Raw genomic sequence first — 27,841 nt, forward strand, 5'->3', positions numbered from 1 at the left:
GTCCATTGCTTACATATAAGAACAAACCACTGTTTGTCATTTTCAAACCCCCCATTAACAAAATGAAATTCTTTTTTTTTACCATTATTTCTCTCACACACTTATTGTTAAAGGTTTATTTAAAAATTCAGTTAAACAACTACCAAAATGTAATTATTACAAACAAAACGAAAAGAAAGAATTGTTATAAAAAAAATTTCAATTAAATTAAAAAAGTATAAAGAAAAAAACTTAAATTAAATTAAATAAATAATAAACAAGAGGTAAAACTAAAGCAGCCTTCGAACTGGTAAGACCAAAAACAGCAATAATCAACTTCCAAATGCCATAGTAAAAGAACAATTGCAAAGCCACATGAAGACCCAACAAACTGAAATGAAATAAAATGAAAAAATCGTTTATATTAACCGTTTTCAAACAAAAAATGATTACTAACATTCTGTCCTTGCTTCTGGCAGCCTCTAGATTCTTGGGAGATTCTTTGCTCAAGTATTCACGTACACCCAAAATGGTATTCTTGAAATATTCTTCCCAGTTTAGAGTGCCTATGTCCAAGAAGAATATTTTCTGATCCGCCGGATCCATAGATTTTGCCAAGGCCAAAGTGCGGGTGCTGTCATAATGCCATTCGGTGAAAATGAATTTCTCCAAAGTGTTCAAGGAATTCCAAACGCTTTTGTGTAGCCTCATGAGACTGTCATGAAAATATAGGAAAGAAATTATTTAACAAAATTTAAAAAAAAAAAATACTCAGAAACAATTTCCAAATTTTTTTTCATTGAAAAATCTTCAAAATTTGTTTTAAAATTGAGTGATTTCATAAAATAAAATTGAAAATTGTTTTCCCGTCCTGATTCAGAAAAATCGGTGGAAAATTTTTTATTAAAAATTATTTTGAAAATCACTTAGGTCCTGATTCAGTAACAATTTTAAAATTTGTATATGAAAATCACTCAAATTTCAAATAATTTAAAAAATATTTTTTTTTAAATTTTTTTTTCATTGAAAAATCTTCAAAAATGGTTTCAAAACTGAAAAAATTCCTAAAAAAATTTGAAAATTATTTTCCGGCTTGATTCAGAAAAACGGACGAAAAATTTATTTTAAAAATTATCATGATTCAGTAACAATTTTAAAATTTGTATATGAAAACCACTCAAATTTCAAATAATTTTTGAGTTTTTTTATACAAACATTTTTAAATTGTTTTCCTGGCTTGATTCAGAGAAACAGAGGAAAAATTTATTTATTTTGAAAATAACTTAGGGCCTGATTCAGTAACAATTTTAAAATTTGTATATGAAAATCTCTCAGTTTTTTTTAAAAAAATTCATTTTTTTTATATAAAAATTTTAAAATTGTTTTCCTTTCGTGATTCTGGATTCAGACCCAAATTTTTTTTTTTAATTTCTTAAAGGATTTTCATTTAAAATTTTCAAAATAATTTTCCCTAATTCTAAATCACGGTGCTAGTTATTTTCCTAAAACTTACATGGGTCTGCCTCCTGTTAATTTCGTTAATAAATCCAAAAAGAATCCGGGTATAAAATGGAATAGTATAGCTCCCAGACGGAACAGTGTCAAACTTTTTACCAACTTAAGTTTGGGATACCTGAAACAAAAGTTTAGTTTTACATTTAGTTTAATTTAGGAAAAATTTTGTTATTCTTACCACACAGCCGACTGCAGGGGATAATCGTGCAAACATGTATTGATTTTATTAATCAACAATTCAAAACGGAAGGGCTTATAGGTACTAGAGGTCAAGTGGAAAATTTGTAATTCAGCTGGCTTGTTGGCATTTTTAAGTCTGGAAGATAGAAATTGATTAGGATAAAATAATTCATTTGATAGCAATAATAAGATTTTATTGATTGTAAAATTAGCGATTTTTTGAAAAAATTTAAAAAAAAAATTCTTGTGAATTTTTTTTAAATTTTGTTTAGTTTTTAGAAATTCAATCTTTCTGTAATATTATCGAAAAATTTTAATGATAAATGTTGCCTTTAACCTCTGAAAGTGAAGTGGTTCCCTTTTCGCTTTCTAGTTAACAGATATTGCTGTCATTCATTAGGCAACCCAGGTTCGATTCCTGCTAAAGGCAACTTTTTTTTTTTTTTTTGTTTTTTTTTTTAATTTTTAATAAATTAATAATATGGATATTTACACTTCAACACAAAATTTGAATTGAATTTGGCAGCCTATAAAAGTGGAAAAATTCTTTGGAAAACCCTAAAGGGAAAATTCGAAAATTAACTTAAGCCATTGGATAGTTTTTTTTTAGCTGTCACTTCGATTTTCATTGATTTTTCTCTAACAGCAAAAAGTTTTTTTTAATCGAAACAAGGATAGAAAGATAGAAGAATATTGTTCAATTAAAAAAATAGCCTTAAAGAAGGCTGGCAACGGGTTTAAACTAAGTAGAATTTGGCAGCTAAAAAATTCTTCGGAAACCAATGTATTTTGGTTATTTTTTTAAATTTATTTGCTGCAGCAAAAAGTTTTTTTGTAACGCGAAACAAGGATGATAGTAAACCCACGGGTTTGAACCGTTACTGGGCACCGAAGGCGAATTCGCTTTATACATTTAATCTGCCTTCTCAAGCATAATCGGCATTCTTCATGGTAATGGAAAAATCCGGCCAAAATGAGAGGCTTTATTTTAATTTCATATTTATCAGTTATTGATTCATCAATGCTCTTACGGGGTATCGAACCCAGACATACGAGAAAAATGTTACCATTAACGATTGAAAACACAAGCGCATTAGCGTTAGCAGCTAAAGACTCATTACAAACTCATGTGCTTAAAGAGCTACTAAAATTGGAAACTTGATAGACAAGAAATTTCAGCCATGAAATGGTGAATTGGTAAAAAATAAACACAAAAAATTGGTGAATTGGTTGAAAAACAACAACAAATGATGAATTTAATAAAATTCAACATAGATAAATGAAGTGTTAGTACATTGGGGTGAGTTTGTATAACAAACAATGAAAGGTGGTGAACTCTTAAAATCTAAAGCATACTTTAGGGGTTGAGTAAATATAACTTAAACTGGGTACCACTTTTTTCATAAGCAAACCATTAAAAAAGGTGAAACTAATTAAAAAAATGTTTAAAAAACGATTCTTTTAAAGTTTTAAGTTTAAGAACACAACAAATGGTGAATTTAATCAAATTCAACAATGACGAGGCATGAATTGTTGTATATACACTAAGGTGAAATATTATTACATTAAGGAAAGGTGATAAATATAAAGCATACTTTAGGGGTTATATAAATATAACTTAAACTTGGCACCACTTTTTCATAATCAAACTAAAATTTATTTAAATTTGTCTAAAAAACGTTTCTTTTAAAGTTTTAACGTTTTAAAAATCTGTTTTATACTCACTTCAAGGCATTTACATAATAACCGGTGGTTATAATGGAATTCACTACCACATCTACGGGTATATAATCCATAATCAAAGTGGGATCCAAGGGCAAACGTCTTAAAACACCTTTAGAGGCTCCCATGAAAAAACCTTGAGGGCCATTTTTGGAAACAGTCCAACCAGGCACGGGTTGTTGCCAAGCGGCCGTAACTAATTATAATAAAATAAAGATTTCAATTATGTTAAACTCAAAATTATTAATTTATTGTTTGCAACTTACTCATACTAGGCCTAACAATGCCACAGGGAAAACTGGCTGCCACATTGGCCACCTCATGCTCAGCCAAATGCTTGGTAAATGTATAAGTATTGGGATGATCTTTCAACAATCTAAATTTAAACAAAAAACTCTATTAAACAAATTAAATTTTACAATATCTTTCCTTCCACTCACTTGGGTTCCAACTTCTTCAAAGCCTCATCATTCAAAGTCTCTGCCAAATCAATAATTTTCTCTGGATCATCGGGTGCTGGATACAATTTCTCCTCCACCTCTGTTATATACGAATTAACATAAGCACTTGAAACATGCACCAAAGCCTCCAATTTCGTTAATTGTTTACACAATTCCACCACACGACGGGTGCCTCTCAAATTAATGTTGGTGGTTTCCTTCAAAGATTGAAAAAAATCCAAAGTGGCCGCCGAATGGAACACTACATGTACATTGTTTATTAAGATGTGGCGATCAGCCTCCGATATGCCCAAGTGTTCTAGACCCACATCACCCTCAATGGGATGAATTTTGCTAAAACGTGCCTCGAGTTTTTGTTCTTTGAATTTATTGAAGACGGAATTCTTTTTGAGCTCATCCAAACGTTGTTCTACAGATTTACCTTTCTTGGCTCTCATTAGGAGATAGACAGTGCCGATTTCGGGTATGTCACGCAATAGTTTCTCAACTATGGTAACGCCCACAAAGCCGGTGGCACCGGTAATGAAGACATTTTTACCCGCATAGAATTTTTTGATGGGAGAGGAGATATTTCTGTAAAGAAAATAAAAAATGAAATAAATATTAGTAATTAGGTAAGAGAAAGGAAATTGCTTATTTAAATTTAATTATTGTTTAATTCCACAACTCTACTAATTGGTGTGACGTTTATTAACGTTCCTATGTATAATGAAAATGTCTGTGCTAACTTAACAGCAGATAATTTGTTTTGTTTGTAAATTTCCATAAGGGAAAATTAACACTAGCTAACTGTGCTAATTTAATTTAGCATACTAATGTTCATCTGTCTATCCATATATATAAAAAAGTAACATTACTGAGTGACTGACTGATTCAACATAGCCAATTCAAATTAGATAACATTATATCTTCTAAACTGCATCTACTTTAAAATCTACATTTTGGAAATTCGAACCCTTTAAGGGAGAAAACGGGTAAAAACTATGTTTTGGTACTTTTTTGGGCACAAATTTTAAATTTTATCAAAAAATTCCAAATATTGGGTGTATGACTTAAAAATCCCGCATTCACAACAGTTGGCGTACCAAAGGAGAGTCATATTTTTTTTAGCTTGGACCAGCACTTAGGACATTACACCTACTCATGTAATGCATTGTGTTGGAACTAGGAAAATAGGTTATGGGAAGGAGGATAGAGCTTGTGGACATTTGATTCGAATTTTCTTACATTGAAAGTGATAGAAAATACTTCGACAGGAAGCTTATTCTACATACGGACGGTACGGCTAAAGAACCAATTTACTCTGTAGTGTTTTGAGCGATCCACTAACCAATCGACCACGAATGGAAGAGTCCCCGCTGATGATCGCGTATTTCGTAAGAAACTACGGGTATCGGGAACAAGTTCCTTAATTTCATCAGAACACATTCCATTGTAATACCGATAGAACAGTGAAACACAACCCACATTGCGACGATGCTCCAGATAATCAATATAGCTGGATATCCGATAAGCATGACAGTTGTATTCCATTTTGGGTCGGATATAATTGGTGTAAATAATAAGATCAGATGAAATGAAGTATTTCTTACACCGTCTTAGAAAACCGATGCAGTTGAATGCTTCTTTCGACACTTGAAAAATGAGTTTTGTCCAGCGAACATCACATCATGCCTAGAACATCGAGAGCTTCTGATTCCTTAATATTTACACCATCATAGAAACAAATGAAGCAACATTATCTGTTGTGCATTAAAATCGACTCTGTTCGCACAATCCCATTCAGAAATTGTCACAAGATCTTGGTTAAGTGTATCATTTATGTTTTGCCTCATTGCCCCAATCTCCTAAAGGCTTGGCCTATATTTGAATGAATATGAATGGTAAAGGTTGGAAGTTTGACTTAGAAGGTCATTTAGAAAAATAAGGAATAGAGTAGGAGAAAGAACGGATAATTTGCGTTAACCCTGAATAAATCTTGAACTCGTTTGATGAGATACCATCTAAAACAACTCGTATAGTATGATCTCTGAGAAAGCTCGAGAGAAGTCGTTACCGACACCAAAAGCAATAAGTTTCGAACTTTACTTTCCCCAAAACGGTGAATGGAACGACACCATTTTTCCGATATGAAGGCAAGCAAGTCCCCCGTAGAGCCGTACTGCGGGTCGCTAAGTAAATTGTTCGACTCTAAATATTTCACAAAATTGGGGGTTAATCATACTCTCCATAACTTTGGAAAGTGCAGAACAAATTGCTATTTTTATACCCTTCACCTTCGTGAGAAGGGTGTATATAAGTTTGTCCTATAAAGTATATATATATTCTGGATCCTTATAGATAGCGGAGTCGATTAAGCCATGTCCGTCTGTCTATCTGTTGAAATCAACTTTCCGAAGCCCCCAAATATCTTACATACACGATTCATACATCAATATCTCCGGAATTCTTCCGGCTCGGCTGAATTTTTTATCGAGAAAATCGGCCCACAAATGACTGAGATATAAGGAAAAAAACAAGGCAACCTCGATTTTTGACCTATGTATTTTTGACCTATATCTGGATTATTATAGATATTTAAAAGACCTTTGCAACGACGTATAGAAGTAAGTTTGGACCCACAATAGGTCAAAATCGGAAAAAATATTTTTTAACCCAAATTTTTTTTCACAAAAAGTTTTTTTTCGCTAATTATTAAAAAAAAAATTAAAATATAAAAAAACAATTTTTGAAAAAATTAAAAAAATTTTAAAAAACAATTCGAAAAATTTTTTTCCAAAAAATTAAGTAACCCCCACATGGGAAAAAATATTTTTTAACCCAAATTTTTTTTTTCACCAAAAGTTTTTTTTCGCTAAATATTAAAAAAAAAATTTTAAATTTAAAAAAACAATTCGAATACAATTTTAAAAAACAAATCGAAAAAATTTTTTTCCAAAAAATTAAGTAAATCGGAAAAAATATTGTTTAACCCAATTTTTTTTTTCACCAAAACTTTTTTTTCGCAATATATTAAAAAAAAATTTTAAATTTAAAAAAAAAACTATTCGAAATTTTTTTTTTTCCAAAAAACTACTTTGGAAAAAGAAAATTAATTTTGTTTACCTAAAAAATTTTTAAAATTTGTGGGTCAAAATCGGAAAAAATATTGTTAACCCAATTTTTTTTTCACCCAATTTTTTTTTTGCTAAATATTAAAAAAAAAATTTTAAATTTAAAAAAAAATTGGAAAAAATTTAAAAAACAAATCGAAAAAAATTTTTTCCAAAAAATTAAGTAAGTTGGACCCACAATGGGTCAAAATCGTGAAAAAATCAGTGTTTAAAAAACTAGACTACAAGTAGCAGTAGCAACGAAAAAACACAAGTAGTCTAGTTAAAAAATTAATAAAAACTCGGAGTCAATAATTACTACTACTACTGCTACCTTCACATTTTGGTAGCAGTAGTTGTAGTAGTACTAATAAAAGAAAAATTTAAAAGTAGCAGAGTAATTTATTTTCTATTGCTACCTTAAAAAAGAAAAAATTTTGATGTAGCAGTCATTAGTTTTTTATTAATTCTGCTACTTATAAAATTTAGTAGTAATAGAAGTAGCAGTTGAGGTAGTAGAAGAAGTAGCAGTTAAGTAGCAGTTGAAGTAGCAGCTAAGTAGCAGTTGAGGTAGCAATATAATAAGTCAAAAATAAAAATCTTCAGTCAAAAATGTGTTATGTGTTGTTGTTGTGAATGTATATTTGTGTAAGTTGGTCGTGTTGTAAACAAAAGTTCGGCTTTTTTGTTATACACACAGAAAACACGATCTTTCTGTTAGCAACACGAACATCTGAGACGAATAAAAACGAATAATTCTTTCAAACTCTCTCAAAACAAAAACAACACACAGTGTTTAATTCTGTCAATTTTGGTGTTATGACTGAAGATTTTATTTTTTGACTACTTTTATTGCTACCTTAACTGCTGCATCAACTGCTACTTTACTGCTACCTTAAAAATTAAAACTCGATATAGAGCAGTAGCAATGATTTGTATTTTTATGCCACTACTCCATTTACAATTCATGTTTTATTACTACTGCTCTGTTAAGAGTTTTATATTTTGAAGGTAGCAGTAGTTTTAAAAAAACAAGAAAACAAAAAACGACAAATGCTACCGCTACATACACTTTTTTGAAGCAGAAGTTGTAGCAACAGTTAAAAATTTGTTAGTTATCGTAGCTTTTTAAACACTGGAAAAAATATTGTTTAACCGAAATTTTCACCAAAAGTTTTTTTCGCTAATATATAAAAAAAAAATTTTAAATTTAAAAAACAATTCGAAAATTTTTTTTCCAAAAAATTAAAAAAACACATTTGGAAAAAAAATAATTTTGTTTACCTAAAAATATTTAAAATTTTTACATTGAGGTATAATTTGGTAAAGGGTATATAACAAGGCGAATTTATACAAGGTGGAGTCAGTCAATCAGCTGATTACTATTTTTTCGCTTGTTTGGTTCTAACACCTGTCAAAGCTTGTTTTTATACTTCAATATCTACATATTCTGAGCTAATTAACAAAATATTTATATTTTGCATAAATAAGTAAAGCCCTCACTATTCAATTATATACACTATACATATTTAGTATTAATACATATTTGTTTAATTTTTAATTTCTGTTTTTTGACATTTGTTAAGACCATTTGTTGTTTTTGTAGAACTACAACCACCTTGTATAAATTCGCCTTGGTATATAAGATTCGTCGCAGCCGAATATAGCTCTCTTGCTTGTTATTATCTAATATTATTTTGACTTAATGAAAGTGATTCGAAATTCCCCATAATAATTCGTAACTGTCAAACATGGAGAAACATCTTAGCTTTTTTGTTAAACATACCAAAATTAAATAAAATATTTATGACCATCTTAGATTTTTTTTTGGAAACTAATCTACATGCTGGTTAGGTGTGAATTGAAAATGAGCTATTCATTGTTTAGCCACAAACTTTCACTTTCATAATAAATTGTGTGTGATTATAACAATAACAAAAATTATTACAAAATCCATTGTTTTACAAATATTATCTTAATTACATGTAGATGTCTAAAAATCATTAAATTGATAGATAGATGAATTCTCAAAACCTTGACATTGTTTTGGTTCAAAACATCTCTTTAAGATAAAACCATAAATAAATATTTTCCTTTTAAATGCCATTTTTTATTTTAAGTGCAAACATACATACAGATGTCTGTCTGTATAATTAGCTAATATTTATTTAACAAATTGTTTTTATGCAGTAAAAATATTTAAAGTTTTTCATACACAATTTAACTTGGCCAAACAGGTAAACTAACAAAGACTTGGTTGGCTTCAAAAAAGAGACAACAAAACTTTATAAACAAATACAAATTACTCACCATTAATGGCCATAAAGTTTAACAACTTTTTTATGCAATATTTTGCTTTTAATACTCGTTTTTATTTATTTAATATTTGCATTTGTATTGATTTATATAGTACATACGTTGTTTTGTAAGTCAGTATTACAAAATTATTATAATATTTAACAAAATTTTTGAGGAATTTCAAGTTAAATTATTGTCTATCAACCATTAAATTCTTTTAACATCACGTGGCTTTATTTGAAATATTATAAATAACTAGCTGACCCGGTGTGCTTCGCCACCCCAATTAGAAGAATGAAATAGTACTATCAAGTCTCACTTTGTGAATCTAATTGTAAATGTCTAATTTCATATTTCTGGGTCCATTATTATAGAAAATGCAAAATGTGTTCCTGATTTTAAATTTTTAGGTTTATTATTATAAAATATTCAAAAAGTACCATTGCAATAAGGAAATAGTAACATTGATTATCACTTTTAAATTCGCATTCACTAAACCATAACCCGTCAAGTTTGAATTTTAGATTTGTATATCATTTCCTATATTATCAACTAATTTTGTTTCTATAATACTTAAGATTTAATAAATTATCACAAAACCGAAACCGATCGGTTTTTAATTTTTTAAAACCGAAACCGTGGTTTTGAAATTCTTCGATTTTTTGGAAACTCTAGGTCCATTATTATAGGAAATTCAAAAAAGTACCATTAGAATATATAAAAAGTACTAAAAATCCAGTACCAAAAAGCAGTCACTTGTAGATTCCCACTCACTCCGGTCTTAATTTCATGTTTTTAGGTTCATTGGTGAAGAAATTACAAAAAGTACCATTCGAATAAAGAAAAAGTACCAAAAAGTCTCCCCCTAGAATTCTCACTCACTTAGGACCATATATGCTTAATTTCATGTCTCTAAGTCCATTGTTAAAGAAAATTCAAAAAAGTACCATTAGAATATAGAAAAAGGACCAAAAAGCCCACACTTGTGGTTTCCCACTCACTCGGTTCCATATAAGCTTTATTTCATGTTTCTAGGTTCATTGGTGAAGAAATTACAAAAAGTACCAATAGAATAAAGAAAAAGTACCAAAAACTCTCCCCCTAGAATTATCACTTACTTAGGACCATATATGCTTAATTTCATGTTTCTAAGTCCATAGTTATAGAAAATTCAAAAAGTACCATTAGAATAAAGAAAAAGTACCAAAAAGTTTCCCCCTAGAATTCTCACTCACTTATGACCATATATGCTTAATTTCATGTTTCTAAGTCCATAGTTATAGAAAATTCAAAAAAGTACCATTAGAATATAGAAAAAGTACCAAAAAACCCACACTTGTGGTTTTCCACTCACTCGGTTTATATATAAGCTTTATTTCATGTTTCTAGGTTCATTGGTGAAGAAATTACAAAAAGTACCATTCCAATAAAGAAAAAGTACCAAAAAGTCTCCCCCTAGAATTCTCACTCACTTAGGACCATATATGTTTAATTTCATGTTTCTAGTCCATTATTATAGAAAATTCAAAAAAGTACCATTAGATGAACAAAAAAGTACATATAGTAAGTACAGTTCACACATTTTGGTACCTACATATTATCCCCTATTCCTAACACTAACTTCACTCAAATACATATCAGCTAACTTTAATGTCGATAACTGAAATAATTTAAAATTTCAAAAAAGTACCATTAGGAGAAAAGTACCAATTTCCCTTTTCTTACTTGAACACCCCTCAAGTTTGAAATATAAAAATATTCATTTTGCCAAAATTGTTTATGCTACTGGCATGTATCAAAATATTAAAATCTGTGTTAATGTGCCCAAGAATAAATATACTTTAAAAAAAGTACCAAACTGTTTACCCGAATTTGGCCCAATATACACCTTGGTACTCGAGTTCCAAATAACACCCTGTTAGTTAATTTTTGTATGAATCCTGGAACCAACGTTAAAAAAAATTATCAAAATTGGCTTAATAATTTCAAATATAATGCATTTTCCCGATTTTATCCCCTTTTTGGGACCTTATTTATCCCCATTGAGGTGGTACAATTTCATTCAAATAAATTTCTGTAACGTGGTGGGAGCTCATAATAAAATATTCGTATGTCTATGTCAAATTATAGAAAAACATATTTTATGAAAAAGTACCAAAAATTAACACAATTTTTATCCCTTAAAGGTTCGAATTTCCAAAAAGTACCAAACTTATATTTTTTATTTTTTGTTAATTAAAGAATACGATTTAAAATTTGTTTCTATGTTTATTGGTTTAAAAGATACATAGGGTGCAAAAAAAGTACCAAAATACAGTTTTTACCCGTTTTCTCCCCTAAAATTTTCGAATTTCCAAAAAGTACGAAACACCTGTCAGCTTATTTTTTAAATGGAGTAACATGCTATTTTAAGTTTTTTTGTATCTTTATTAGTTTTGAAGATATAAGGTTACCGAATTTACCCGTTTTTACCCTTTTTTACCCCCTAAACGTTCGAATTTCCAAAAATCCCTTCTTATCGGATCGTTTTGGGGAGGGAGGAACCCACAGTTAAAATTTCGTGATTCTAGCTTCAGCCGTTTGGGCTGTGCGATGATGAATCAGTCAGTCAGTCAGTCAGTCAGTAACGTTACTCTTTTATATATATAGATAAACAAATTTAAATAATTTGCGTTTGTTTGCTGATTAGTTTAAGGTAAAGTGTTATTAATATTCGTTGATCTTGGGCGTTTCTTAAATGCCCTAAAGTACTTTTTTGAATAAAAGTAATCGTGCGGAATGGAATTTATTTAAATAAGTTTATTAAATTGTTTTACTAAACTAAATAAATAATTACCTAATAATTTTTAAAAAAATATGTTTGAAATTTGTTTTTTAGCACTTATATCGCACACACCTCGTATATATTCTAATCTATTCAAGTTAAAGCTTTTTTCTTATTGCTTAAATCACAGTTATTATCTAACCATTAAAAGTGTCTAATAATAAAGGGTGTTTTTTTAAGTAAATTTTAATCAAAGGCAGTTTTTTATTCGAAAGATCAATACCAGACATTCACATTTGAACATCATTACGGGCATATGGCCACCGCTGCTGTTCTTGACGCAGCTCATTCCGGGCGTCCTATTTTGGGAAACATTTTCGGGCATTGCCGACGAATAACATGAACAATGTTGGCCTCCAAAGCGTCAATTGTTGCTGTTTTAGCATTAGCATCAACCAGTAACTTTCGAATGTCGAATCGCACGACCTTTTAAGCCAATTGACAGATCCATTTCTCGAAATCAAGTTATAGCCAAATTTTGACTTGAATAAATCGATGGTTGCGTCATCCTGTTTAATCCACATCTCGCCTGGATCAATTTTGACCATATTCTCAAACAAATAATCATTGATCATGGTGCACTAACGATCTCCAACACGAGTTGCAACTTAATTTTTGAAGAAATAAGGTTCTATGATGCCAGCAGCATGTAAACCGCACCAAATGGTGAATTTTTCTGGATGCAATGGAGCCTGTTGGGGACGTTGTGGATTGGTCTTACTCAATAAGCTGCAATTTAGTTTATTACGCCAAGAATAAGCCACAACACAATTTTGCGATAAAACAGTCGTCAGAATAAGATGACTGATGATTTGCCAGAGTACACCGATGACAGTTCGTTTGACAGTTAACTCTTTCGTAAGTTCTACCTGTCTTAAATAAACACCCTTTACCAAAGTGTTATGAGCAAACCCGAACTACTTATCAGCTTGAGGAATTCTTTAAACATATTACTTTGTTATATTCTTACAGAGTCCGCTGTAGTGAAACGTAATAGAAACTGTAGCGGGAATTGAACCCGCAAACCACAGACTAGCACACTATCCACTAGACCAATCAGACCCAATCAGATTATTCTCGCATTCAAGCATTCCGGGAAATTGGCCGATCTTCCCATCTTACAAAAAGCCTGAACCGCGAAGAGTTTAAAATCAACATATGTTGCCATATTATTGAGACATTAGCGGCATTCTCGAAGCAAGGTGGATTTTGTAGAAGAGGGCTGGTCAATAAGTCCGTGACTTTTTGAATGAAACACAGGGTTTTTTAACAAAGTCTCATTTGAGCCATATATACTTTGTCCAACGTTTCTCAATTTTTTTTATACCTTCCAAAAAATAAGCTTTTTCGAGGTCATAAAAATAGGTATTTGGTTGTGAGATGATTTCAACGTTGGAGTCAATTATCTGTCTCTGGAAACAAGAAATATTCACTCGGGGCTAACTCCGGAGAATATGGGGGATGAGGGAACAATTCGTAGCCTAATCCAGGGATTTTTGCATTGGAAACTGCACATGTGTGCTCCCTTGCATTGTCCTGGTGAAAAATAACTTCTTTCTTGGTTATTCTTTCTCTTATTTCAAATTCTCATTAAATTGAGTTACCTTTTGAAGGTAATCAATGTGGATTACACCGTGTGCATCCCAAAGAACGGTCGCCCTGACTTTATTGGCTGAAAAAACCGAACATGGTGTTCTTTGGCATCGATTCACCCTAAAAAAAAACCCACTGTTTTGACCGCTGTTTGGTCTAAGGTGTTTGGATCCACGGTTTGGAAACGACGCAAAAACTCATCCATATTGAACAACGCCAAACACTTGTGCGAAGTTGTCACACGATTGCATTTTTGGTAGATTGTAAGCAAACTTGGCACCAAGCTTGGGGAAAGCTTTCTCATACCCAAGTGATTTTTCAAAATTGAAACCACTGAGCCATTTGAGATGCCTATGGTTTTCACAATCTCTCGCACTTTCAATCTCCGATCGGCCAACACCAACCATATCGTGAAATTTTTCAATTGTTTCGGCTGTAGAAATCTCAACTGGAAGTTCGGCATCTTGTACGGCCACAAAGATTCTGTTAACGACTTATTTAACATTGCAATTGATACTGCAGAGTTCCCATAACATTTATCAAGCATAGCCTTGGGTTTTTTCTACAAAAAATAATGCTTAATGAGCACACGAAATTCACTTCTTACCATTCTCTCCTCAAGTCACGTGGTAGTCTGTTATTAATGGCTGGCAAACACAAACAAAATGAGGCAGCTTGTTCAAATTTTGACAGGAGTCAACAGACAGATGACTGTTGACAGGAAACAAGAAATAGTCACTTGGGGCTAAATCCGGAGAATAAAGCCGAAGAGGAAGTATTTCGTAGCCTAATTCATGGATTTTTGACACGGAAACTGCACATGTGTGTACCCTTTTGTGCACCCGATTGTGAGCAAACGCGATAGCCATCTTGCGAAAAGCTTTCTCATGCCCAAGTGATCATTCAAAATTGAAACCACTTAGCCATGTGAGATCGGCCAACACAATATTGTGATTTTTTCAATTGTTTCGGTGGCATCAACTGGGCGTCCAGATCATTCGGCATCTTCCGAGCTTATACGACCACAACGATATTCAGTAAACCCCTTTTTAACCATTGAAAATGATGGTGCAGAGTTCTCATAGTATTTATCAAGCAAGTTAATGAGCACACGAAAATCGCTTTTCTCCAATTTCTCCTCAAGTCACGAGGTAGTCTGCTATCAATGACTGTCAAACACAAACTAAATGACGCAGCTTATTCAAATTTTGACAGGAGTCAACTGACAGATGACTGTTGAAAGGAGCAGTGTTGCCATTTCTGTTAATAGGCGGGAAATTAAAAAAGTCACGGACTTATTGAACTCGTTGATAACCAATAGAGACCTAATAGCAAAAAATATGCACTAATACAAGTCCCTTTATCACACAATATCTAAACTAATACAAGGCCATTTTAACTACCGAAATATCTGCTATACTGCTCTGATTTAGCAGCCTAAAAGAAAGCATCGTCCCTAATATGAACGAATTGACGATCCTTTTAACGGCCAAAGTCTCAGCGTAAAGAATACTGCACCGATTTAGCAAACGGGAATATTAAAGACCCCACCGACGCCTTTAGATTCATGCGTTGGCCTGGAACCCAGAAGAGTTCAGAATCAGAATGTCTTGCCGTATTATTAAGATCAATTCTCGAATCAAGGTGGATTTTGTATACTCGAAAGAGACCTATTAGTGGCCTAACTTTCCAGAAATAAATATGAACTAATATAAACCACGTAAAGTACATAATATCTGAACTAATTCCCAGCCCTTTTAACTTCCGAAACATCGAAGTTAGAAGAAACCATCATTCCTAATATGAACTAATTTACGGCCTTTTTAACGGTCGAAGTCTCAGCCTAAAGAAATCTGTACAGATTTAGCAAGGCAAAAGAAACCATCGTTCCATAGCGGGGAATATAAAAGCCAAGACCGACACTCCATCCATTAATAACCCAATTGTGTCAACACTTAGGAGGGAGAACTGCAGAGAATCGGCTAGATAAGGCGAATACTAACGTAAACATATTTAAAATTGCTGCCGTATCATGGCATAGAATTGCATACAGAACCCTACAAAAATTTAAAACAATAAAAATAAAACCCCGTAAAGTGTTATCAAATATTACCAACAATCTCTATCCACCACTGTTTGGTAGTTTCTAAAAAGGCCTGCCATAAAGATAATTGTTATCAATTACGAAAGAACTATGAACTTGCTTAGCAGTTAATAAATATAAATCAAAGTTAATTAAAAAGCGGAAACACGGTCTGGTCAGTTGAATATGTTTGAAATATAATAAAGGTTCTATATAAAAAGGTCTGAGTCTCAGAAATATTTAGACAAATATTTGTGAAAAGTATTTAGATTGAGCTGTCATCTACTCTAATCTGTTCATTATTAATATTTTCAAATTATGAATGAAACTATTGATTAAATTATAAACTCGAAGTTAATTTAACCTACCTTAACAATAAAGAAAGAAAACCCCAATAGAAGTTATAATTAATTCAAACACTTCTATTGATTGCTAGTGTTACTATATTATTTTTTTAAAAAACTAGTTTTTCAAAAACATGCAATTTGAATTTACTATTAAATCGCAGAAACAAGTCTCGTAAGTTAAATTATTTGTTAAAGACACAGCAAATTAAAATATGGTTTTAAAATTGATATTAAACTGTACAAGCTGGTTTCGTAAGTTTAATTAATTACTAGTAGATACACAAGAAACTTTGTATTTGTCTAGTAATTCAAGTAATTTGCATTTTGTTTAATTATAAACTTGAAATGGAATCTTACCGTAACTACTGCTCATTAGCAAGCAAGTGGTGTTATAATCGGTTGTGCCAAATCTTACGAGTATATAGCCACCACCAAGAGTTTTCTGGTTGATATAGTTATTCTCGGAAGGGTATCGTACTTATTATTCGAAAAAGATAACGAATAATTCCAAAAATATTGGAATAAAGAACCGAATAAATGAAAAAAAAAATATTCAAGAAGATTGTTACGCTAATATTTCACAATTATTAAGAATTTTTCCAAAAAAAAATATTCGGATAATTATTCGAATAAAAAAAACGAATAATCGAAAACAAAATTCTAGAAATTGTAATTTTTTTAAATTTAATGTGAATGATCACAGCTACACAGATTTTTTAGAACAACATCCGAATAATTATACCCACCACCAAGAGTTTTCTGGATATTATTTAGTGCATCGCACTATTATTCGACTAAGATAACGAATAATTCCAAAAATATTCGAATAAAGAACCGAATAAATGAAAAAAAATATTCAAGAAGATTGTTACGCTAATATTTCACAATTATTAAGAATTTTTCCAAAAAATATTCGGATAATTATTCGAATAAAAAACGAATAATCGAAAACAAAATTCTGGAAATTATGACGCTTCTTGATTGTATCGCTAAAATTTCACAATTATTAAGAATTTTTCTTAAAAATATTCGGATAATTATTCGAATAAAAAAACGAATAATCGAAAACTAAATTTTGGAAATTTAGATTTTTTAGAACTTTATCCGGATAATTATTCGTAGAAGAAAAATATTCGAATAAAGAACCGAATAAATTAAAAAAATATTGCGAAAACTTATTCTTGATTATTACTTTAAAATTTCTCAATTAGTAAGATTTTTTCAAAAAATATTCGGAAAATTATTCGAATAAAAAAACGAATAATCGAAATCAAAATTCTAAAAATTGTATCTTTTTTAAATTATATTGTGAATATGACAAAAACACAGATTTTGTAGAATACTATTCGGATAATTATTCGTATAAGACAAATATTCGAATAAAGAACCGAATAAATTAACAAATTATTTCGAAAACTTGTTTCTTGAATATTACTTTAAAATTTCCCAATTAGTAAGATTTTTTCAAAAAAAAATATTCGGAAAATTATTCGAATAAAAAAAACGAATAATCGAAAACAAAATTCTAAAAATTGTATCTGTTTTAAATTATATTGTGAATGATGACAGCAACACGGATTTTTTAGAATACTATTCGGATAATTATTCGTATAAGATAAATATTCGAATAAAAAACCGACTAAATTAACAAAATATTTCGAAAGCTTGTTTCTTGATTATTACTTTAAAATTTCCCAGTTAGTAAGAAATTTTTAAAAAAATAGTCGGAAAATTATTCGACGAAAAATATGAATAATCGAAACTAATAAGTTATTTGAATAAAATAACCAATAGCTGCTAAATATTCTAATGAAGAAACTAATAAATGACAACAAATATTACGCTAACATTTCACATTATTAAGAATTTTTACAAAAAATATTCGGATAGTTATTCGAATAAAAAAACAAATAATCGAAAACAAAATTCTCGAAATTATGACGCTTCTTGATTGTTACGCTAAAATTTCATAATTATTAAGAATTTTTCTAAAAAATATTCGGATAATTATTCGAATAAAAAAACGAATAATCGAAAACAAAATTTTCGAAATTGTATTTTTGTAAAATTTATTGTAAATGATCACAGCTACACCGATTTTTTAGAACTTTATCCGGATAATTATTCGTAGAAAATAAATATTCGAATAAAGAAACGAATAAATTAAAAAAAATATTGCGAAAACTTATTCTTGATTATTACTTTAAAATTTCCCAATTAGTAAGATTTTTTCAAAAAATATTCGGAAAATTATTCGAATAAAAAAACGAATAATCGAAATCAAAATTCTCGAAATTGTATCTTTTTAAATTATATTGTAAATGATCACAGCTACACAGATTTTTTAGAACTTTATCCGGATAATTATTCGTAGAAAATAAATATTCGAATAAAGAACCGAATAAATTAACAAAATATTCCGAAAACTTGTTTCTTGATTATTACTTTAAAATTTCCCAATTAGTAAGATTTTTTCAAAAAATATTCGGAAAATTATTCGAATAAAAAAACGAATAATTTAAAACAGAACCAAAGAACCAAATAAATTAACAAAATATTTCGAAAGCTTGTTTCTTGATTATTACTTTAAAATTTCACAGTTAGTAAAAAATTGAATAAAATAAGCAATAGCTGCTAAATATTCTAATGAAGAAACTAATAAATGACAACAAATATTACGCTAACATTTCACAATTATTAAGAATTTTTACAAAAAATATTCGGATAGTTATTCGAATAAAAAAACGAATAATCGAAAACAAAATTCTCGAAATTATGACGTTCTTGATTGTTACGCTAAAATTTCATAATTATTAAGAATTTTTCTAAAAAATATTCGGATAATTATTCGAATAAAAAAACGAATAATCGAAAACAAAATTCTCGAAATTGTATTTTTTTTAAATTTATTGTAAATGCTACACAGATTTTTTAGAACTTTATCGGATAATTATTCGTAGAAAATAAATATTCGAATAAAGAACCGAATAAATTAAAAAAATTTTGCGAAAACTTGGTCTTTTATTACTTTAAAATTTCCCAATTTGTAAGATTTTTTCAAAAAATATTCTGAAAATTATTCGATTAAAAAAACGAATAATCGAAAACAAAATTCTAAAAATTGTATCTGTTTTAAATTATATTGTGAATGATGACAGCAACACAGATTTTTTAGAATACTATTTGGATAATTATTCGTAATAGATAAATATTCGAATAAAAAACCGAATAAATTAACAAAATATTCCGAAAAATTATTTCTTGATTATTACTTTAAAATTTCCCAGATAGTAAAAATTTTTTCCAAAAAATATTCGGAAAATTATTCGAAGAAAAATACGAATAATCGAAACTAATTATTATTTGAATAAACTAACCAATAACTGGTAAATATTCTAATGAAGAACCTAATAAATGACAAAAAATATTCAGAGATTTTGTTAAATCACAATTATTAAGAATTTTTCCAAAAAATATTCGGATAATTATTCGAATAATCGAAACAAATTCTTAAAAACATAATTTTTTCGATTTTTATTTAGAATAAGCAAATTAAACCAGATTATTCTAAAAACAAATATTCGGATAATTAATCGAATAACATATATTTGTTTAGAAAAATTTGTATTTGATTTAAAAACGAAGTATGAGAATTATGGTTAAACAAATTTAAATTGAAACTAATCAACATGAAATTAATGTGTGTAGTATAATTCAAAACAGATTTCTGGAAAGTTCTGTACTAAAAAGGGGTGAAATTGTATTAAATTTTGTGGTATTTTATTGCTAATCAACAATTCAATATTTATATTGTAATATTTAAATATAATGCTTTATTTTAATTGCGTATTGTTCTTAATTTTTCTTTATAACTTTGACCATAAATAACTTCTAACCTCAAGTCAGCGTACAAAAATAAAAAAAAATAATTTGTTTTAATAAATTTAAATAGCTTAAAACTGGAAATATGAATATACGGTGTCGTTAACGTCATAATTTCATTTAATTAAATGAAATATGTTAAATATTTGAATCAAATATTGTTGTATGAGTAATTTGTTTATGTATAACACTTGGATTTGTGGTTGAGGTATTTTCGGTCTCTGGCAGACAGCGAAATTACAGATTTGGAAGTGATTTTAATATTAATCTGGCTGAAAGTTAGCATAGTTTGTCTGGTTTTAGGAAGTATGATTAAAAGTATTTCTTTAATCTCATCCTTTTGCACCACAATATAGCAAGGATTGAAAGGTTGTTGAAAATTGTGTTTAAATTCAACTGTTTTATCACGTATTAGTAGACAAATAGATGACAATCACACATCAGATCACCTTAGTTGAGTGATACTACAAGAGAGAACATCAAACCTAAGCCTTTGGTGAGAATCGAATCACCAATCCTAAGACTGATAGTCCAGAGCTCTATAATCTATCCCAATTTGACATACCAGTTTCTCTGGGGTTGTCATTTAAGGGGTCAATTAAACTACAATATCTTACAGAGAGCATTAAAGCCTTCTACACGCGACAAATTATTACGCTTCTTAACTGTTACGCTAAAATTTCACAATTATTAAGAATTTTTCTTAAAAATATTTCGTTAATTCTTCGAATAAAAAACGAATGATCGAAAACAAATTTTATTGTAAATGATCACAGCTACACAGATTTTTTAGAACTTTATCCGGATAATTATTCGTAGAAAATAAATATTCGAATAAAGAAACGAATTTGGTGGGAAACGAACCAGCAACCCTAAGACTGATATTCCAGAGATCTATAATCTATCCCAATTTGACATACCAGTTTCTCTGGGGTTGTCATTTAAGGGGTCATTTAAACTACAATATCTTACAGAGAGCATTAAAGCCGTCTAGACGCGACAATCACGTTCTGACTAAAATCACCACGAAATCAATCTAAAGGAGTAGGAAGAAATCTTGTGGGTTACTTATAAGACACTTGGTGGAGGAATGCTTCGCTAAGTGAAAATGGAGAAACTTTTTTAAAACAAATTCAATCTGCGAACCCTTATGGTTTATGTGCAGTAATATCCAGAGTCTTTGGCCGGAATGGAACCTGCAACCCTCATGCTGATATTCCAGACCTCTGTATTATAGCCTATTGGGGACCTATTTCTCCATTTATGCAAGAAACGTAGGTGTCATTTTGACATACCAGTTTCACTTGAGATGTCATCGGAGAGGTCATCTAAACTACAATAACTTACGCGACAGTCACAGTCTGACTACAAATCACCACGGAATACAATCTACAGGAGTAGGAGGAAATCTTGAGGGCGGGCTACCTATAAGACTGTTGATGGGGTAATGCTTCACTAAGTGAATGTGCAGAAATATTAGATGCTGTCAAAATGCATCAATTTTTAAAATAAAATCAAACTGCGAAGCCTTATGGTTTATATTCAGAAACATCCAGAGTCTTTGACGGAAATCGAATCCGCAACCCTCAGCCTGATCTTCCAGAGCTCTATAATCTAGCCTATGGTGTCATTTTGACATACCAGTTTATCTTGGGATGTCATCGAAGGGGTCATTTAAACTACAATAACTTACAAAGAGCATCAAAGCCGGCTAAATGCGACAGTCACAGTCTGACTACAAATCACCACGGAATACAATGTACAGAAGTAGTATTAAATATTTGGCGGGAATCGAACCCGCAACCCTCAGACTGATATTCCACAGCTCTATAATCTAGTCTATCGGGGCACCCATTTCCCCAAGGAAGCGAATGTGTCATCGGATGGGGTCATTTAAACTACAATATCTTACAGTTTATTTCTCCATTTCGACATATCAACAAAGATGTTCGTTTGCACGAGAAGAAAGTAAAGAGAGATGTGCAGGATTTATTGGTACATGATAACTTTACACAACATTCATAAAGAAGCCATTAAATCCGAGGCTCATAGGATACTAAGAGATCGTCTACCACCTATAATTGACACAGGAAAACCACAATGTCATCAATGACACTGCAGTTCTATATGGGATGTCATCGGAGGTGTCAACCAAACTTTAATTAAAAATACCAAAATATCTCAGTACCTGGTCACCACCACAGCAACATAAATTACAGTGTCACTTTTCTCTTCATGGCCAAAGGAATTAAGAATGGAATTCGATATCTAAATCGTAGGCAGGGGTATCCCTACGGTACAAAAACCCGAAGATCCTTTAGGTAGTCTTCAGCTTGCTTCACTTTTCCTGGCACCCCATTTAATTCAGCAGCCATTGAAATCACGAAGCAAATTAAAAAACCTGGCATCTCCTGCATTATGGACAAGGAGACAATTGTCACGCACTAGTTCCCTGGCATGTGAAAAGAGGACATGTTATTTAACTTGTCCAATTGTGATACAAAGTTTAGGCTAAGACCATGTTAAAAACCCGAACCGTTCTAGTACTGTGTCCGTACCTTTCTCCCTAAGGTTAGAAAAGATTCAGAGACAGATGGATGGAAGTTTATGCCTTAATTGATGTTCTTTTTTTAAAGATTTTCTGTTTTACTTTTCGTAAAACCGAAGTGATCAAAGGTGAAAAAGTGTAAGCCTCAGTAAGATTTACAAAAACCTGAAGATCGAAGGTCTAGTCTTCGACAGCCTCCATCACTTTTCCTCTCACTTTTTCTACATTAACCAACAATTGAAATCCCGAAATAAAGCAATAAAAGTTATTGCTGGCTCCTTTTCTACATCCACCAGAAAGTAAAATCCCGATATAAAGTTTTAAAAGTTCTTGCTGGCACTTTCTGTTCGATAGACAAGGAGAAAATCTTCTCCATTTGTGTCGCTATCTTCTTCATTTGTGGAACTCTAGCATGTATCTCTGTTCTCAGTGATACTCAATGACGAGGATTGCAAACGGCCCAAAATCATTCACTCCGAATCGCAAATTAATGTGTCAAGATGACTAATCTGGATCAACTACCTGAGGCGACCAGGATGATGTCTGTTAGACAACATAATGTGTTGCCAGTCAACTACACCCGACCATCAAATATTTATGGAAGATCCCCTTCTCCTTCTCGACACATTCGGTTAGACTTTCTTTGACGTTATTGCAGCGACATCCAGGACGTCTTCTTATCGGTCGTCGACCCATTGTTCCTGTCAAACGCTTTGAAGATATTGCAATGGCTACAGATGCAATAAAGTCGTTAAAGAACATCCTCCTGCTATTTTAAATAGCGTTTGAAACACATCGAAATATTAATCTTAGACCCACATGTATTCTGGGTCCTCATAAGATTCTAAAACGATCTAGCTATGTCCGTTCGTCTGAATGTCAGTTGAAAACACGATAGGGCCCAAACGAAAGGAGCTAGCTGGCTGACAGTTTCCACAAATACACTCTGTTGATAAGGTTTGTTTGGTATTGAAAATGGGCAATATCGGTCCATTATTTAACCTAGCCCCCATACAAATGTCCCCCGGTATACTGTTTGAGCAGTTAAAATATGTTGATTAAAAGGCAATTCTGATAAAATCTCTGAAATTGTACTGTAAAGTATATGGCGAAAATCATGCAACATTTGTCCCTATTCCCGATACAAGGTCCCCTCATAAAATGTCTGGAACATTCATAAGTCTTAGAAAAATTAATATCGTGATGAAATTGGACAGAAACAATTTTTAAAGTACATATTGATGGTGGATATACAATATTCGGTACATTATATGTGCAGAGGTTGCCTGAAACTGCCCAGTCATCCTTCAATTACCCAAGCAAATTCTTTCACAATAAACTATATTAACTATTTTAATTTTTGATTTTTAAAATGTTAAAATTTTTCACACTTAATAAATTATTATGTTAAACTAAATTGTATTACAATAACTTCCCCTAGTTCCACACTATAATTAAAAGATGTATGTCTTGTTGTATGGAAAAACAGATAAATAAATAAATAAAATAAAAAAAAAAAATTACAGCATTATTAACTGTTATCTTGAATGAATAATAGCTGCCTCCAAAGCCCTCAAAACTTGCGGCCCATTGATCAATGGTTAAGTCCGACCGAGGTGACTCAATTTCTCCAGCTCCATTTTAAAATCTTTCAGGGAAGAACTATCAACGACTCATAGCTAATGTATCTTTCGAGACATGTCTGAGACTTTCGTTTATACAATAAGAGCATGTTGTTTGGTTGACGTGGTTGATTCCCTGCGCCGACTAGATTTCAATAAGGTCGGTGGCTGCTCAAAGCCGGCTGTCAGCCGACTAAAGAATAACTACTCAAATTCTAAATAACTTAAAATTTAAAACATAAAATTGCGAACATTTTATGAAATTACTACGAAACTTTTATCAAAAACGGCGGCTATTTTCAAGCCGCTTTAAGAAGAAAAAATTTTCTTCTTAAAACGGCTTCTTCAAGCGAACAGTCAAGTAGAGTCGATGGACCCCGTTTTAAAAATATGTAATTTCATTTACATTGTAATGTATGCTAAAATTTCGAAGTTATTTAGACCCATCCTGTTGCCGTGAGATATCTCAGTAGGTTATTAAGTCTAGACCCAGATACCTCACCAAGTTTGGTTAATATGTAGTTGCCCAGGAATCAGTGTTCATGGTTGGGCATTCGCAGAGAAGTTGGAAAATCGTTTCCTCTTTTTCTCTTTCCTTGCAGCTGCGACAAATGGTAGTTAAAGGGGAGTCCAAGGCGACTTATGCTTTCCTAGCATCCAGTGCCCAGTTAATACTGTCAGCAACCTTGATATATCCCTTCTATTGCGACTTATCAGTTGCAAATAGTTCGTTTTTCGTCAAAAGAGTTCCACATTAGCTTGACCACCCCGCATGTATCCAAGTTGCGCCATCTATTCTCAGCCTTTTTTAAGAAAGTGTCTGAAGATGATACTTTTAATAGTCTCCAGTGGAATTGCTAAAGAAACTGCATTGGAGTTATCCAAAACAGATCAGATTCCGGCTAAATCGTCTGTCTAGCCTTGACAGATCATTCGTATAATAAAAGCAAACAGATCCAATAGATCGCAGCTTAGTAGAGACGCCCTCAATTCCGCCTATTATTTTAGATTGGAGTAGATGTGGCATATTCAACTCTCCAATGTTCAGATAAGTTGTGGACTAATCCGTTATAACTATTGGATGTATAACTTAAAAATGTGGATTTACAACAGATGGCCCCCAGGCCAACCAAAAAAAATACCAAGAATTGGAGGCATTACTACATGAAAATTGTTGTCAAACTCAACAAGAACTTGTTAAATTGATGCCGAGAGACCTTGAAAGACAATTTTGCATGTCTGAAATGCTGCTTGAACAAAGAATCATTTTTGCACCAAATCATTACATGCGATGAAAAATGGAACCATTACGATAACCCGAAGCGTAAGAGATCGGATGTGAAGCCCGGGCAACCAGCCGAATCGATACCGAAGCCAAATATCCATGGCGCTAAGGTAATGCTCTGTATTTGGTGGGAGCAAAAGGGTCCTATCTATTTATACCCTACACCACCATAGTGGGGAGGGTATAATGCGTTTATGCAGATGTTTGTAACGCCCAAAAATATTAGTCTAACACCCACCTTAAAGTATACCGATCGACTTTGAATCACTTTCTGAGTCGATTAAACGATGTCCGTCCGTCCGTCTGGTCGGCTCGCTGGCTGTCCATGTAAACCTTGTGCGCAGAGTACAGGTCGCAATTTTGAAGATATTTCGATGAAATTTGGTACATATTATTTTTTCGGCTCAAGGACCAAGCCTATTGAAACTGGCTGAAATCGGTGCATTATTTCACCTAGTCCCCATACAAATGTCCTTCCGAAATTGGACTTTATCGGTCATAAATGTTTAATTTATAAATGTATCTCCACAAATTGAGCTCCAAATAAGTTTTATATACAAAAAATTCATGTCACCAAATTTTGTTACGATCGGTCCATAATCAGTCATAGCTCCCATATAGACCTGCTTCCGAAAATCACTTTAACGTGCATAAATCGCTTAAAAATGTTGGTATACACACAAAATTCAACATAGTTAACTTTAATATAGACATAAATCACATGACCTAATTTCATGGTGATCGGTCCATAATTGGTCATAGCCCCCATATAAGGCTCACATCCAAAATCTCTCAAAAATATAAATTATTGAAATTTTAAAAGAAAAATGTTTTTGCTCTTTTACTTAGTGTAGGGTATTATATGGTCGGGCTTGACCGATCATACTTTCTTACTTGTTTATACATCCAAAAGCTAAATTATCTTGACCTTCTCCTCAATGTAAGAATTTGAAATTGTATAGAATTTGCTGTTAAAGGGCTTCCTCTTTTCTAGTATCTGCTGTACAGGGCGAACTATACCTTAAAAATCATGTGATCTTTAAAGAAAATTCTCAAAATATGAATTCAAAGAATGATCGTAAAACTTCCCTCCCACATCACTGCAGATGTTTATTTAATGGGTTAAGGATCTTTAAACTTTTAACAATTTGAACTTGAAAAGTTCCGTGAACCGTTCTAAATAGGTAGAATTAAATTACATAAGAAATCAAATCAAGAAGTTGCCGGCTATAATTAATGTATGTAGGTACGTAGTATGTGTAATAAATAATTGCAATTGTAAACCAGTTTTATTATAAGTATTAATTAATTTTATTTTAAAACGGAATCCGACTTTACAATCACTTAATGACCCTGACTTAGAATGGAAGTTTTTTTTGTTTGTTTTAATTGCAACATGTTGAATTCAGTTTTTTTTTTTGGTTTTTAAAGAGATTTAAGACAGAGCAAAAAAAAAAAAAAAGAAATAAAATTTTAATCTGAAAACAGATGTGTTTACACTTACTCCGCCATTATATGGTGTTTTGCTATTGTTTTTTTGCTTCAAAATTTCACTGAACTCGCGCAATAAATTTTAACCGGCTTTTGAGTAATTTATGTTTATTTTCTATTTACATATAGCAGATATTTCTTTCTCTCTGCTTATTTTTCTTTTTTTAAATTTTATTTATCCAGAGAATCCAATAGCTATTTTTTTATTTGGTATTCAAACACTTTACTAAAACCCGAGTTGTAGCAACAACGTCCGCAATGTTTAACGGCTAAATACAAACTGATCTTCATTTACTATACGCGACTTTTTAGATGCAGTCATCGTTATCGTCACTTTTTTTTTTTTTGTACAACTACAATTTGGTTAATGAGTTGTTGTAGTTGTTTGTATTTGTTTCTCATTTTTGTTTTTGTGTTTCTTTTATCAAACGAGTTTTATTTATTTCTCTGTGTTTTTTTTTTATTCTTCTTCTGTTTCTTTTACGAGTATTTGTAGTACGAGTGGAGAGTCTGCTGGTGGGGAGTTCAGCAAACAAAATTTGTTTAGTTTTATTTAAAACAAGACAGTGGCGTTATATGAATTATGTTTATTACATGGCGTGTGTTCAAGGCATCATTAATTTTCCATTAAAATATGGTTTGCTTGAAATTTGTAATAAATAATTAGATTAACTAATCAAAATTTTGGCATAAGTTTATGTTTTTGAACGATTAGTTAATGGAGCAATGGTTAATTATACAGTACAATATTGTAGTAGGAGGGAGAGGGTATCATACATAAGCTGTTAAGCCAATATCATTTGATTTGGAGTTACACTCATCTAATGATCGTTATAAAGCAGTGGTGGGCACTCATAGCCAGCTGAGCACACAGTTTCCTACATCCTATACTGCACAGTGGGATAGAAACAAAATATTT

At 31.4% G+C, this 27,841-nt stretch overlaps 1 protein-coding gene across 1 annotated transcript; it reads right to left on the bottom strand.

Moving 5' to 3' along the window:
• Positions 1-68: 68 nt before the first annotated feature.
• Positions 69-27,164, bottom strand: LOC135961893 (putative fatty acyl-CoA reductase CG8306). Its single transcript, XM_065513532.1, has 8 exons — positions 26,936-27,164; positions 3,837-4,430; positions 3,663-3,772; positions 3,400-3,592; positions 1,673-1,810; positions 1,493-1,612; positions 437-694; positions 69-370 (listed from the first exon to the last, which is right to left on the bottom strand). Exons 1-8 carry the CDS (start codon positions 26,941-26,943, stop codon positions 232-234), a joined length of 1,560 nt encoding a protein of 519 aa, XP_065369604.1. The 5' UTR covers positions 26,944-27,164; the 3' UTR covers positions 69-231.
• Between the last annotated feature and the right edge of the window lie 677 nt (positions 27,165-27,841).

This window comes from Calliphora vicina, chromosome 5 (genome assembly GCF_958450345.1).
Source record: "Calliphora vicina chromosome 5, idCalVici1.1, whole genome shotgun sequence".
Classification (NCBI taxonomy): Eukaryota; Metazoa; Arthropoda; class Insecta; order Diptera; family Calliphoridae; genus Calliphora; species Calliphora vicina.

Excerpts from the sequence above, each read along its gene's own strand:
- LOC135961893 (XM_065513532.1), bottom strand. Across the intron at positions 1,613-1,672 it reads CCCCTGCAGTCGGCTGTGTG|GTATCCCAAACTTAAGTTGG; the intron begins GTAAGAATAACA and ends CTTTTGTTTCAG. Across the intron at positions 695-1,492 it reads TTAACAGGAGGCAGACCCAT|TCTCATGAGGCTACACAAAA; the intron begins GTAAGTTTTAGG and ends TTTTCATGACAG.